The sequence below is a fragment of the Diceros bicornis genome, chromosome 2, assembly GCF_020826845.1.
Source record: "Diceros bicornis minor isolate mBicDic1 chromosome 2, mDicBic1.mat.cur, whole genome shotgun sequence".
In the NCBI taxonomy this organism is placed as follows: domain Eukaryota; kingdom Metazoa; phylum Chordata; class Mammalia; order Perissodactyla; family Rhinocerotidae; genus Diceros; species Diceros bicornis.
The window spans coordinates 92,477,402-92,493,423 of NC_080741.1; the positions used below are offsets into that span (position 1 = coordinate 92,477,402).

Consider the following 16,022-nt stretch of genomic DNA (forward strand, 5'->3'; position numbering starts at 1 on the left):
GGGGTCCCTAAATCATTTTGGGAAGAGCTATATGAAGGAGTGCTCCTGCTCTGTAGCTGAGACCACCCAAGTCAGGGAGGGGAGACTCCCAGGCCAGTTCTTGTCCACAGGAGCCGGCTCTGACAGCCCCGTTGTTCCTTCTGTGCCCATGTTGTCTCCTGGTGCTCCCTCTACTCTACCTACTATTTTTGGTCACTCCTTTACACACTTCCTGATCCTGAATCTGCTGTTGATTTCAGCAACGGGATCTCTGCTCTCCTCCCTGTATTAACTCCCACAGACTCCCACCAAAGGAGTCTCAGAGGCCTCCCCACTGCCCACAAGTTAAAATCCAAACAAGGTACACAAGGGCCTTTCTAGCTAGACACCCACCTGCCTTCCCAGCCTCATCCCCCCGTGCTCCAGCCATTCGCTCTGTCCCCACCTGCCTTCTGATTCTATCAAATCCTTCTGCCTGGAACACACTCCCTTTCTGTTCACATCCCACCATCCTTCAGAGCTGGGTCAGGTATAAAATACTTCAAAGGCTTCCCCCAAACTGCTTCTTTTAGAAAACGTGGGAAAAACAGAAAAATCTAAAGAATAAAATGAAAATTACCCATCACAATTCCACAACCTAGAAATGACCACTATTTGTATTTCTAGTCTTTTTTCCATGATTCCATTTTTAATATGGTTGAGATCACAGTTTTATATTGTTTTTCCTATGTACCATTATATCCCAAACAACCTTCTGTGTCATTAGACTTCTTTTGTAAACATCTATTTAAAATGTTTGAATAATACTCCTTAACACATTTCCCTAGGTATTTGCATTTTTTGGTAACAGCTTTATTGAGATATAATTCACAGACCATACAATTTGCCCTTTTAAAGTGTACAATTCAATGGTTTTTAGTATATTCAAGAGTAGTACAATCATCACCATCATCAATTTTAGAATATTTTCATCACTCCAAAAAGAAAGCCTATACACATTAGCTCTCACCCCATAACTTCTCCAACCTCCACTCAGCCCTAGGCAATTACTAATCTACTGTCTGTTGCAACAGGTTTGCCTATGCTGGATATTTCATATAAATGGAACCATATAAATATGTGATCTTTTGTGTCTGGCTTCTTGCACTTAGCATAATGGTTTCAGGTTCATCAGTGCTGTAGCACGTATCAGTATTTCATTCCTTTGTATACCAAAATAATATTCCATTGTATAGATATGCCACGTTTTATTTATCCATTCACCAGTTGATAGACATCCTTGCCAATACTTGTTATTGTCTGTCTTTCTGATTATAGCCATTCTAGTGGATGTGAAGTGGTATCTCATTGTGGTTTTGATTTGCATTTCCCTTATAACAATTGATGTTGAGCATCTCTTCATGTGTTCACTGGCTATTTGTATATCTTCTTCCGAGAATTCAGGTCTTTTGCCATTTTGGGATTGGGTTGTCTTTTTATCATTGAGTTGTAAGCATCCTTTTTAGATTATAGGTACAATTTCCTTATCAGATAGATGATTTGAAAATATTTTCTCCCACTCTGTGAATTGTATTTTCACTTTCTTAGAAGTATACTTTGAAGCACAAAAGTTTTTAATTCTGATGAAGTCCAATTTATCAACTTTTTCTTTTGTTATTTGTGCTTTTGGTGTCAGATCTAAGAAATCATTGTCAAATCCAAGGTCATGGAGATTTACTCCGATGTCTTCTTCTGAGAGTTTTATAGTTTTAGTTCTTACATTTAGGGTTTTGAGTTTATTTTTGTATATGGTATGGTGTGAGGAAGAGGTTCAACTTCATTCTTTTGCATGAGATGTCCAATCGTCCCAGCATCATTTGTTGAAAAGACTATTATTTTCCTGTTAAATTATCTTGGCGTTCTTGTCAAAAATCAATTGATCATAGATATTTGGGGTTTTCTGGACTCTCAATCCTTTTCCATCTTTATGCCAGTAGCACACTGTTCCACACTGTCTTGATTATTGTTGTTTTGTAGTACATTTTGAAGTTGGAAAATGTGAGTCCTCAAACTTTGTTCTTCTTTTTTAAGATTGTTTGGCTTTTCTAGGCCCCTTGTTCCACATGAACTTTAGGAACAGCTCGTCAATTTCTAGAAAGAAGCCATCTGGGATTCTGATAGGGATTGCATTAAATCCGTAGATCAGTGTGGGGAGTATTACCATCTTAACAATATTAAGTCTTCCAATCCATGAACATGGGATGTCTTTCCACTCATTTGGATTTTCTTTAATTTCTCTCAGCAATGTTTTGCAGTTTTCAGAGTATAAGTTTGCATTTCTTTTTTAAAAATTTATTCCTAAGTATTTCTACTCTCTTTGATGCTTTTGCAAATGGAATTGTTTCCCTAATTTCATTTTCAGATTGTTCACTGCAAGTATACAGAAATACAATTATTTTTGTATATTCATCTTGTATCTTGCAATCTTGTTGAATTTATTTATTAGTTCTAATAGTTTTTCAGCGAATTATTTAGGATTTTCTATATACAAGATTATGTCATCTGCAAATAGAGATAGTTTTACTTCTTCCTTTCCAATCTGGATGCCTTTTATTTCTTTTCTTTTTTTTTTTTTTTTTTTTTTTTTTTTTTTTTGCCTAATTGCCCTGACTAGAACCTCCAGTACAATGTTGAGTAGCAGTGGTGCGATGGACATCCTTGTCTTGTTCCCGGTCTTAGGAGAAAAGCATCCAGTCTTTCATCATTAAGTACAACGTTAGCTTGAGTTTTTTGTCATTACCCTTTAGAAAGCTGAGGAAAGTCCCTTCTATTCCTAGTTTGTTGAGTGTTTTTATCACGAAAGTGTGTTGGATTTCGTCAAATCCTGTTTCTACACATAGATCACTGAGATGATTGCGTGTTTGGTTTTTATTCTACCAATATGGTGTGTTGCAGTAATTGATTTTCAGATATGAGACCACTCTTGCATTACTAGGATAAATCTCACTTGGTAATGGTGTATAATTCTTTTTTATGTTGTTGGATTCAGTTTGCTAGTATTTTATGAGGATTTTTGCATGAATGTTTATAAGAAATATTTGTCTGTAGCTTTCTTTTCTTGCGTGTCTTTGTTTGCTTTTGGTATCCAGGTAATACTGGTCACTTAGAATGAGTTGGGAAATGTTCCCTCTTCTCTTTTTTTAGAAAGATTTGTGAGGAATTGGTATTAATTCCTCTTCCCATGTTTGGTAGATTTCAACAGTGAAGCTGCCTGGGCCTGAGCTTTTCTTTGGGAGTAGTTTTTTTGCTTACTAATTCAATCTCTTTACTCGTTATAAGTTTATTCAGATTTTCTATATCTTTTCAAGTCAGTTTTGTTAGTTTGTATCTTTCTAGAAATTTGTCCATTTCATCTAAGTTATCTAATTTATTGGCATACAATTGTTCACAGTATTTCTTTATAATGCTTTTTATTTATGAAATATTGGTAATAATGTTCCCTCTTTCATTTCTGATTCTAGTAAATTGAGTCTTCTCTCTTTTTTTCTTGATCAATCTAGCTAAAGATTTGTCAATTTTGTTGATCTTTTTGAACAACCAACTCTTGGATTCATTTATTTTCTCTATTGTTTTTCTATTCTCTGTTTCATTAATTTCTGCCCTAATCTTTATTATTTCATTCCTTCTGCTCGCTTTAGGTTTAATTTGCTCTTATTTTTCTGCTGTCTTAAGGTGGAGGACTGGTCCTACAGCCAGATCTAGCTGCAAATGACACTGGGAAATAAGAATAGACTAGTCACATCTGATTAAAACCAATCATAGTCGTATCCCTCGGGACAAAGATCAGTAAGAAAGAAGGGGGAATAACTACAGAAAAGGCAAGGACTGGGTCCAGTGCTCTGACTCCACAAAGACAGAATTTCTCCCTGGCATGCTCCCACTCTTGTGTCTGATGCTGCCCCTGGGCCAGCTGGCCAATGGAATCTGCTGAGATTAGATGGTCTTAGACACAAGACATCAAAGCAAATGGTAAATCCACAGCAACTTCAGAGGGGTTGGGGCATCCACCATAAAACCACAGAGAAGCACAAATATGACAAGTCAGGATCCTCATCCAAGTTCAGCCATGGAAGATTTTCCCAGTTGCTTCAAAAGTACTAAACTGTAAACAATAACCAATCCCACCTGACCCCTGACTCTACATAGGTTCCCACACAGCCTACACAATAAGGCCCAAACCCCTTAGCACATCAAAAACACTTGCTACAGATTGAATTGTGTCCCCCCAACAAATTCATACACTGAAGCCCTAACCCCTAATAAGACTCTATTTAGAGACGGGCCTTTAAGGAGGTAATTCACGTTAAATGAGATTATAAGGATGGGGCCCTAATCCAATAGGACTAGTGTCCTTAGAAAAAGAGGGAGAGACACTAGGAGCCCGCATACACAGAGGAAAGGCCATACAAGGACACAGAGAGAAGACAGCCGTCTTCAAGCCAGGAAGAGGGCTCTCGGCAGAAACCAACCCTTCCAGCACCTTGGTCTTAGACTTCCAGCCTCCAGGACTGTGAGAAAATTAATTTCTGTTCTTTAAGCCACCTGGTCTGTGGTGTTTTATTATGGAAGCCCTTGCAGACTAATACAATGGCCGTTCAAATTCAGGCTCCTGAACCAGCCATTCCAAACCCATCTTCTGCCATGTACTTTAGACTATAGTTTGCAAGAATTCCTGTCGTTTTCAGGACATACCCTCATGTCTGTGTGAAAGTGTTCCCCCTGCCTAGAACGCCCCTTTCCACCTTCAACACCCAGCTTAAAGTCATCTAAGCTTTTCTCGGAAACTCCGACACAGAATGCACGGTGTTCACAAGCAAACTCCACAGTGCTTGGAACTGCCTCCCCCATGAATGTGCAGAGACATCTTCAGAGGCAGAGACAGAGCCACTTCATTTCTGTTTCTCCAAACCAGAATGAGATACGGCGCATAAAGGGTGTTCAGAGAGAACGCGTGCGACCGGAGGTCTGCACTCAAAGAGGCCCCGAGTCTCCATGCTGTTTTGTGGACCCTTCACTGCCGTGTCACAGGGTGCTGAGTTTACATCTGGAGCTCAGTTAATACCTGTTGAATATCCCCCCGCATCAAAAAGGAAGCAGACCTCATCTCCAGATTCTGGTGTCCATGCTGACTTCTGTGCTAAGGTGGAAAACGCTCTCTGCTGTCCTGCAGTTTCCACTCGTAGACGCATTTCCACGTATAGAATTTTACTTCAAAGTTAAATTGGCTAAAACACAGCCACCTAGTCTCTCCGGGGATTACCCGCAGGGAGTGTTCTTACTCTAGGTGTTACCAACTCCTTCATTGAGACTTCTGGATGTAGGTGCTCCATTTCCCGCATAAAAAGTTAGCCCCTTTGATCTACATTCAACGGAAACGCTTCTGTTCTTTTCCTAGCAAACCATGCCAGAGGGGACTTTGGGGAATCATCCAGCCCAATCACCTCACTCTAAATATGGGAAGTTCATTCTTTGATTCAATAAACATGTTTAGATCCCTTATTTTGTGCCAGGCATGAAGCTCTACAAGAAGCAAGCAATGGAGTAGAAAGAATAAAATTAACCATGAACTCTGCCCGGAGATGCTCACAGGTTGTTCTACCACCATGAGGTGCAAACTACCCCTGAGTTATATAGAATGTAAACATGAACCACGAATTTGCTGGAAGGTCTAAGCGATGATACTTTGTCTGAAGTTACTCAGAGGTGGAGGCAGAAATAAAACTTCAACCCTGGTTTCTCAGCTCTTAGCACAAAGATCTTTTCCCCACGGGGTAGATTTCAAAAGTGGCCACAAAATATTCTCTCCCGTCATCCTTGCTCCTTGGATGTGCCCTCACACCGCCTCTGGGCTGGCTTGCTCTGACAGCAGGACATTCATAAACTTGATGCAAGCAGAGACTTGAAAAGCACTAGCACGCTGGGGTTTGCTCTCGTGTTGCTCTTGAAACGTTGCCACCCTAAGAACAGATCTGAGTAGCCTGACAAAGGATGAGATACCACGTGGAGAAGAACTGAGGTGCTCCTGCCAACAGGCTGCCAACACCAGACGGGTGAGGAAAGCCACTCGAGACCAGCCAGCCCCACTCTGGCCGGCCAGTGCCTGCAGAGGCAGCGGCTGACCACAGACACTGAGGGAGCCCAGCAAGATCAGCAGAAGAACTGCTCAGCTGAGCCCAGGACAAACTGCCAACCCACAGAATTGTGAGCTAAATAAATATTGCCAGACTACCTGCCCACTGCAGAGGCAGCAAACGGCAGGGTGGCACTTGTCGCAACAACCTCATTCCTTGCAGCACCAACATTTCCGCACAACCCTGACGCACAATCAAGACCAAAGGAGAAACACATGCCAAAGACTGACATAAGACCCAGACCACTGAAAACGGCTTGGCTGCTTTTCCCAAGGTTTGTCTGCACCGATGCCCAGCCTTCCTCGCTGAGGCTGTCTGGTTCTCCTGCCAGTCAAGAGTCAGACTTCAAATACTGGCACAGAAGTTTTATATGAGATAAAAGAAAAGTGTCTAATTACCCTAACTACATGTTATCTCAAAAAGAATTTCACCACCAACTGCTTCCTCACAGCTTTCTTGTTTCGTTTACTTTGTACACTAAGCACAGTAGGAGTTTATCAGGGAGTTTGCAATCTCACTGAAATGGAACCGAGTTTTAACTGTTAAGATAGAAAAAAGTAAGTAACCTGAAGACTGGAGGACAGCACGCAGCCTGGTGCTGTGGGAGAGAGCAGTAAAGGCGGGATTTACGAAGATCCTCTTGCCTTCACTCTAGGGCTGATGGGACTGATGTTGGCCATGAGGGTGGCCGAAAGTAAGGGATAGTGGTGGGTAACAAAGAAGCACAACACCTGGTCCTCAGAGCCTACCAGACTGATGGTGGAGGGAGCCAAAGAGGTCAGACGAAGTAATAAGAGCCAGCACTCCCATCTCACTTACCACATGCCAGCCACTGACTCCGACGCTTACGTCTAACCCATACTGCCCTGGGGGAAAGGTGCTAGTACTCTCCATTTTAAAGATGAGAAACCAGTGCAAGACTGGTCAAGTAACGGATCCACAGCCCCACACCGCATCCACACGGACCTGCTCTGGTCCCGGCGGTCTGGCTCAAGGGCCTACGTTGTTCTCCGCTGCACCATCCTGCTTTGCTTCCCAGAGAGATCTGCTTTCTCTTACCCAGAGAGATCAGTTTTCCAAAACATGTCTCTTTAAGATCAACTGAACAGGGTAACTGGAGTGGAAGTTCTGAAATGTCGACAGGCAGCAACTTCACCCTGGGGCCTTTCACCTCTGATCCGGCAGGCTGAAAACAACCTGGGGAAACTGATCTGCTTTGACAAGGAGAGATGAACCAGAGCCTATGTCCGGCCAGATCGGCAGTTTTCTCCTTGCCTTCAAGCTCTTTCTCTTTCCATTCTTTTTTCCCTCCTTCCCCCTTCCTCTTTATTTGGGGCCCCTTATGTCTTCTGCTACATTCTTCTCTTACTTTCCTAGAGGCATCCTGGGCTTCTCTTCCTCCTACAATGTATCCCCTTCCTCCCACCCCATCTCTTGGGTCCTCTAAGTCAGTCTTCTGCTGTCTTTCTGAAGTCCATCTACCCCTATTACTCAGCCTCCTTGGGCATCACCTGGTGCTAAACTTCTCACCACTGAAAACAGAACCATCAAAATGGAGATGTGGTCAAACAGCTTCTGGGAGGGAGCTGGCAAATGAGACCTCTACAAGCCCTGCCCCCAACTGGACATTTGTATAAAATCTTACTGGGAGAGGCTAACTTGTGGTTTAAACCCTTCCTTCCTTCCTTCCAAAATATTGATGGAGCTGTGACCCCACAAGAAATGGAGTGTTTGAAAATTCTGGAGACAGGTGAGGTGTGCCTTTTGACCACTGCACACTGGAGGATGCGTTGGATACCAAGAGCAGAAACAAATGGTCAGCATGGCGCAGGGGAGAGGCATGTTAGGAGGCGGCCGTGAATGTTAAATCAGGGCTGCTGCCAATAGAGTGCTCCTCTTGCAGCCTGCTAGTTACACAGCCCTCTGCTGGACTGGGTCAGGCCCTCAGACACAGAGAACAATGTCACCCCCAGACCCACTCGGTGACCAGCATCAGCATCCCCACCCCCATCCCCTAATGAACAAGGCTGTGTGAAATGAAAAGAATCTCCTACCAACAAGAACCTTGGATGACCCTAAAATATGGGACAAGGGTCGTCTTGTAATCTCAGCTGTAAAAATTCACACCACTAAAGACCATTTCCTCTATGCATGCAATAACCGATAGTTTGGTTTGCATTGGTGGACCAAGTGCATCTGGGATTAAGCGCGAAACCTCCAAGGTGCCCATAAATAGACAATGGTGGACAACAGTCGCTATTCAGGAAGCAGCTTATTTTGCTATTTTTTTTCTTAGACTCCACTGCAAAACAAAGACAGATTTGTATCTGCAGAACAGTCTTATAGCAACTGGAGGAAATTATCCCTTAAGGAAGCTGTTGGAAAAGTCAACGGCAGGAATATCAGCCGGCTTCTCCTCTTGCCATCAAAGGATCTTTGCTGTTTGGAGAGTCTTTAAAAAAAAGCCCAGAAGAGATGCCCTATTTAAAAATCAGGCAGTTTGCTATGCTATTACAAAGGCAGAAGCATTGAGAGGAGAAATAACAGCTTCATACAAGACAAAGAAACTTTTGGAAATTCTTGAAATAGGCAAAAGAAAATCGAGGTGCTGCTGAAAAGCAAATAATCTGATTAAAAATAATGTCATTGCTCCAAATGCATAGTAAGGTCCATTTTTCTCAGAGTTTAAGTGTAAACTTCATGAAACAACTGATATGATTCAAAGGTGCTTACTTTTTGATTCCTCCTTGTGGGGAGACAATGTAAGACACGATTCCTTCCTTACCTTCACGAAAATGAAAGTGTCCCTGTCATTAATATTTTATTGGTAATTCGGTTTGCTTGGCCATGCTTCCTCTCCTCCATCTCTCCTACTGGTTTGTTTCAAGGCTGCTGCAGTGAAGAGTCCCACAATATTCGGTGGCCCCACCCGTCCTCACTGTCAGAAAGCAGCTTGAGCATCTTCGCAGCAGAGAACAATCGCAAGCTGTGTGCTGGGAAGGAGACCCTCATGTATGCCCATCGTTCGGGGTGACGCCTAGGAGCCATCTTCTCACTCCACCGCCCATCCTCACCAGGCCAGGTCAACTGTAATGTCTCTGTCTGCCTCTGCCACACGGTGCCACTACTATGCCAAGACTCAGCCCTCTTCACCTGTCACCTGGATTACTGCAAACACCCCCAACCACTGGTTCTCCAAGTTACAAGTCTGACTACACCACTTCGTGGCTTAGAACCTGTCCAGGGCTTCCTACCCACTGAAGGTTCAAGCCCAAGCCTGTAGCTTGGCCTGCAGGACCCCCCAGGGCCTGGCCTCCTCTTGCCTCTCTAGTTTCATTTGTCTCCTGCCACTTTGCCCTGTGCTTTGTGCCCCAGTAATACCACACTGCTGCGGCTCTGAAACTCCTCGTGCAGCTCACGCTTTTGTGTCTCGGTTCCCTCCCCTCGCATGCCCTTCCTGCAGGTGCAATACCATTTAAGGGCACTGGCTGAAAGAGTGAGTAGGAGCTGAAATCCAGCCCACATTTTGCTCATCAAGCCACGCACCTGCGAGGCTGTGTCTACCTGGATGGTCTCCTTTTTCTAATTTGCACAAAGGCTCTGCATGGCTGAGTCTCAGTCCTATCTCTAGGGACTTGCCACATCGTATTATAATTACCCATGTGTTCGTATACCCCCGCCTCTTCATCAACCAAAGTGGTCTTTGCCACTCTCTCCCCACCCTGGTGCCCAACACAATGTCCGGAACACGTAGCCTTCAATAAATAAGCGTCTGCTGTGCTGACTGGTTGACGGGGAGCACGGCGAGGCTGAGCAGCAGGGACGCTGCAGAGGTGAGGCCCAGAGCCCATCCTGCCACAGAGGCTCTGGGGAGCCAGGACCTACCCCAGCTCCTCACAGTCGGGGAAGGGCCCAGGGGCTGGGCTTAGGGGCAGCTCGGCTGGAGCTGTTGACCCGTGGGGACAACAGGCTGGAGCTCAAAACAGCTACTTTTAGGGACAAACAAGGGATGCCATTTGGTCGACCCTGGGGATGTATCAACCAAAGGTAATGATGTGGTAACACCCAGTCACAGGTGGGCAGAGTTCAGAGGGGAAGAGGCCATGAGGGCTGCAGGAGTGAGCAGGGGCTGCACGGGGAGGCAGAAACACTCAAAGATGTGAGTAGGACCCGCCAATCTTTGCCCAGAACTGAACCACCACCCTAGACCACAGAAAGAGAGGCACAACATAACTGACTTACACCCTGACTAGAAAGCCTCAGGGGAGGGGAGAACAGGGAAACGCCAGTCTGATCCATGAGAAGACAATTTCCAGAAGGCAGTGGGGATCAAAATTATGTCCAGGCAGAGGGTGAAGACTCTGCATCCCCATGGTCTGTATCTAGCTGGCTGAAAGGGGCCCTTATCTTCCGGAGCCACAGGTGCTACACCCAAGTGGCTGGTTGCTGATGTGAGGAGGACACAATGAGGGTGGCAGGAAGGGAGAATGTTTTCTAACATTTAAATATATCCCAGCTTTGGGGAATGGCTTCTTCTCCAGGTAAATTTGCATAGGTGGGAGGAAGTGTCCTAAGACAGCGTTGCCCAAAACTGCCGATTGTGAAGGCTTCACGGAGAAAGGGATCAATGTGACCCAGGATAGCGCAGGGCAGAGGTAGGGGCCATCAGGTGAGCTCCACTCCGGGGAATCAGGAAGAAGGGGGGGGGGGGGCTTGGTTATTGGTTCTAGAGCCAGTGACAACAGCTCGGCTCTGAGAACTTGAGGAGGCTCCAGAAATGATGCTACATCAGCCTTGTCAGTCCATCCCCTGCCATGTGTCCCGCTCCCAGCCCCAACTCCATGTCACCAAGAGGAAAATCCTGAAAACCACACCGCCACAGACTGCCTCAGGGCAGCTCAGACTGCTGGACCTGAGCCGGAGAGGAGGCATCCATGATGAGGGTGTCGTCGCAGGGTTACTGGAGAGACAGGCCAGGTTACTGAAGTCAGAGGCAAGAAAGGAAAAGAGGGTAAAGGCAACAAAGTCTGGAGAGGAACCCCAGGGGCTTATGTTCTGCAAGGTCTCTGCAAATGTAGGGGAATTCGGAACAAAATGCTAAATGGAACTTTCAAAGATGAGTCCCTTGTGAATTCCAGCGATTCTCCAGGCAGGGTGGGAGGGCTCACCTCCTAGGGGTTTGCATCAGGGCATCTGTAAGTGGAGGGACAATCACAGTTTGAAACAGCTCCCTCAAAACGCCAGTTGTTATCGCAACAGAAACTACAGAAAGGAAAGCTTGTCAGCTCTTCAGAGTTGAAGGGGCTACCCACGGACCAAGTGCACACAGCATGAGGGAAGTATCAGCTTTAGAGAAAGATGAAGAGGCCGAAGTACTCATTCAACATGTTATCTACTTCACGTTGGCCCAGCCGATAAACAGAGGAACGTGATCTGGCTGGTCCACGCCTGAACTAACCGTCTGGTGGGGGTTGCAGCTGTGTAATCACATAATTACAGCACGCTCTCCAGCCTGCCTGGTCACATGGAATCAAAGGAGGACTTTTTTGGAGTCTAAGTCATCAAACTGAGTATCGTTTCAGACCACCCCAGCCTCCGCCCAACAATGGTATGCAGTCAGTCATTCATCACATGGGGCAGGAGTACCTTCACTGCTCTGAGAACGGCTAAGTAACAGAAGTTAATTTCAAGTCCTCCTTTAAATGGACTGAGGGGCACTTGGAGGGCTTAATTCAAAGGTGCTAAATATTGTTCAACAGCACAAGAACCCACAGGCAACTCAACCCCCGTCTATGGGCCAGTCTCCATTACCCTGTGATACCATGGGCGGAAATTTGCTGAAGAACCAGTATTTTGAAATTCTAAGATACTGAGTCTGGATAAGGCAGCCAGTCCCCCAGGGCATCGTAAGATTTTTTGTTTCAGAATGGATACATATCTTCAATCTATTTCCCACTATTAATATATTATGAGTAAATAATTAGGGGGAACTAATTATTCCATTACTCTTCACCAACAAAAAACATAAGAATTTAACAGGAAGACACTCCTACTTAAAAAGACAAAAGTCTGTCTTGCTCTGTGGTTTGTTGAGAAGAGCAACTGACTTGGAGCCAGAGGAATCTGACCAAACCCAGTGACTGCTGGCTGGGTCATCGTGGGCTTCTTTTCTCATCTGTTAAATGGGAATAGTAATGATAATATTTGTCTCACAAGACGATGTGAAGACAAAATGAGATCATGTCTGTACAGAGTCTAGTTCACACCCCAGAACATACTCGAGACTCAGTTAATATGAGATATTTCTGCTATACCTTAACTATAACGTTCATTATTACCGTAAAGACTACTAGATGAGCGTGAACCTGCTTCGGCACTGCCAAATGTTGGTTCAAAATCTCTGGTTCATAATGATTAAAGCCTGAGCCGCTGGTCTGCTATATTAAAGCTGCACTGTGTTGGGATGGACACATTGAAAGCACTGTGCCAAGAAATGCTTTCTTCTTTCTTCTTTCTTAGGGCCCAGTCTGATGAGGCTGGCATTTATTGACATAATTTGTTTCCATGAGCAGGTTAAGCTGGTTTCCCAGCTATGGCTGACACCTGTGACCCAGTGTTGCTCTGAGCCACCTGCAGAGCTGCTGTGGGAGCCCAACAAGTCTTCTGAGGGCAGAGTGTTCCAGCAGGTGGTCTGGGCCGGCCCTAGGAGCTGGAGGCAACTTGCTGACCAGAACACCAACCCAACCAGTGCCAACTAACAGAGGCAGGCACAGACACAGCCCCCGGGGTGGTATCTGAGGTCTCAAGCGCCTCTCTGAGAAAGATTGAAAAAAAACAGAACAGAGTGGAGTGAAGGTGACATTGGCTGGTGTTTTCCCTGCATATCGTACAGTAGGGAAGACTCCGAGCTGAATTAGGCAAAAAGGGCCTGGAGGACAGTCCCTGGGGGGATAAACTGAGGCCCTCTCCCCCTTCCTAAAAGCAGCAGGCAGCAATGTTGAAACGAAACAGCAGAGATGTCCCAGACCAGGCACGGAGGCAGCAGGGAACAGAGTGGCAGGTCTCAGTTATGAAGATATGGACGTGCTTCCGGACCAGCTGGCATAAACCTCTGCCCTGAAGCCCCCACTGCCTCCCTGCCACTCTAGCTGCTAGGATCCCTCCTCAGGGCCCTAGGCCTTCCCAACATGCAGCAACCACAGGGTTAACATCTGTCACTGCAGGGGGCCTCCAGGACTTTTGGCTTGGTCAAGGCTGGTTGTGAAATGTTTTAAAGATCACCCCTGACAGAGGGAGGGCTCCAACCCCAAAAGGGAGTTTATTGATCTGCATCATGTCCAGGGGCTGGAGGCAGAGTAGATAGGCAGGTGGCCTCCCCACCACGTTTCTCTTCCGAAGCCCAGGGCCCAACTGCCTCAACCATCCACCCCCATTCTTATTCCCGTCGGCATCCATGAAGCAAACCAGAAACAGCTCAGTTTCAACTACTGGGGGGTTGCCATCTCTAACTGGAGCATAAGCGAAGGAGCAGAGAGAGCTCCCCACAACGCAATGTCAGCGTGGAGATTGTGAAAACCGGCACAGCCCAAGGAGGGCTAAGGAGCCGATCTGGCCTCCTCAGCCACCGCCCTGCCCCACTGGAGGACTGCAGGCCCTCTTTCTTTCACTGGCCTCCAGCTAGGACAGCCTCCCCACTCGGCCGAGAAAGCACCCAAGTCTGAGACCCGGACATCAAAAACTTCTACTTTCATTTCTTTGTCTTCTTTTTGTATATTAACCAAATAACACATGGTACACTACAAAGTTGTTAGAAATTAAACCAAGACTCTGTAATTCTATAGCCAGTTAAGTCAGAGTGGAGAATAAGTCAGATGGAGAATGGAGAATTAACGATAACGCCTGACAACCCTCTCTCTCTCTCTCTCTCTCTCTCTCTCTCTGCCCCCCCTCCCTCTCCCACTCCCTCCCTCCCCCTGTTCCCTCCATCTGACACATATGCACATATAGACATACCCACTCATCTCTGGAGGAAATCTTTAAGAAAGACATTGCCAGAACTGGTAGGAACTATTAACAGCCCTTTATGACAGCCAGTTTGTGTAGCTGCTCTAAAGCTATGATTTTAAGCCAGGTCTTTAAAAAGTCTGTATCTCTCTATATTTTTTTTAATATGTTGCTACCTGGATTATATACACCTTGTTGAAAATGTAGGAGAGATTTTATAGCTGTGCTGGGGTTGGGTGATTTCTGAAACATAAAGGGAGCCATAATCCACAACACACCACGTCCCCAGAGACAAGAGGCCTGTGAAACAGGTGAAATGTCCACTCCTCACTAGGCCGATCGCTTACCACAAAAAATTTCTTTCCCCGAACAACACAAGCAAGCAGGGTTTTTCCAGTTTCATACAAGAGGAGGGGAGCAGCAGGAGACCAGCTGTCTTACTGTGTGTAGTCCCAACGGCAATTTCTAATAGCAAGACAAATCCTTGATGGAAAATGTACAAAGTAATTGAGCTGGCAAGAAATCAGAAGGAAATACCCGGACCCCTTTCTTCCTCATTACACACACATGACACCTTCTGAAGCCCATAAACAGCAAAAGCGAACAAAGGTTACTATACGTATATATTATTTTGATTTTTCTTATCCGGTTAGGTGGTTTTCTGTAATTGTTGGGTTTGATTATAAAGGAACACCTGTACAACAGGAAATCAACTCTAGGATGAAAAATAAAGTCATGTGGAGTTTTTGAAAACTGCCATACGGTAGAATCCGTATCCTAATTGTTATAATGAAAATAGAACTCCTGCTTCTTAATTTAAAAAAAATGATGAAGTATAAATCTCTGCTTGTTAGCACTGCTGTGCCCAACGTTAAAATGGCATGCGAAGTAGGTCATGAGAAAGCAGCCCTGCAGGAGACACTCCAGGAAGGAAGGAGAGAGGCAGGCGTGAACGCTCTGGTGCATCTGGGGCAGCCCTCCAGAGGAAACTTACTTGGGTGTGCCCGTGGGTTTCCAGTACCTGCAGAAGAGGTACTGTCCGTCAGCGTTGACCAGGTGAGGGAGGTCCCGGTATGGAACGCTCTGTGGGGTCCGCCTGAGAGAACTTTCCTCTGGCATTCTGAGAGGATCTTCAAGTCCTTGAAAGAAATGAGGACATATTCCAAAGTTAGAAATACAGCAAAAACACAGAGAGGAGAGGAAAGTCTTGTTCAGAGTCAGTAATATTTTTTTAAAAAAGCAGTTAAAAGAAAAAAAAAAAACCTCCATTTCAAAGATTTTTTAAAAACACATATTTCTTGCAATCTCTCCAAGACTGAAAAATCCCATTTGTTCTAAAGAAAATGCTCACTTTATTTTTTAAGTGCCTCATTATAGCTTTTTCCCCCTTCCCATCTGTGTTTATTTTAAATCATTTCAGGAAACTTCATCTTAAAGACTATTTTAGCTGTAATCAAGTGGAAATTATAGTCAGCTCTGTGGGCATAAAGACCCAGCTGCAACAAGCCCCATCTATCTTAAAATCCCCAAGGAAGTTTCAAAGGGGCACAATAATGAGGTGGTTGATACTCCGATTAATTCCTCCTCCGAAATTCCAAAGATGCTGTGACAAACCTGTTTCCATCATGTCCTGGCTTTTGCATTCCACACCCACGACAGCCTGGAGCATCAGAGCCAGGCAAATAAGGGCTGATCCCTCATCTCGGGCTTATAGGGCGGCATCCGAGCTGTTTCCGAGCCCCGGGCCCCCACCCGGCGCCCTGCCCCCCAGATCCTGCCGTTCGGGCTTTAATGGTGCCGAGCTGGAGCCTGCTTCCAGCTCTCACTGACAAGCTCTCCGGGGCTCTCCTCCCTCCCCAGGGCGGGGAA

General features: G+C 45.4%; 1 protein-coding gene across 1 annotated transcript in view; it reads right to left on the reverse strand.

Moving 5' to 3' along the window:
- The window catches only part of MGLL (monoglyceride lipase), a 113,268-nt gene extending 97,990 nt beyond the window's left edge, over window positions 1-15,278 (reverse strand). The window contains exon 1 of the mRNA XM_058566905.1: window positions 15,148-15,278. Within this exon, the coding sequence (XP_058422888.1) occupies window positions 15,148-15,272 (125 nt within the window). The 5' untranslated portion in view covers window positions 15,273-15,278. The remainder of the gene's footprint in view (window positions 1-15,147) is intronic.
- Between the last annotated feature and the right edge of the window lie 744 nt (window positions 15,279-16,022).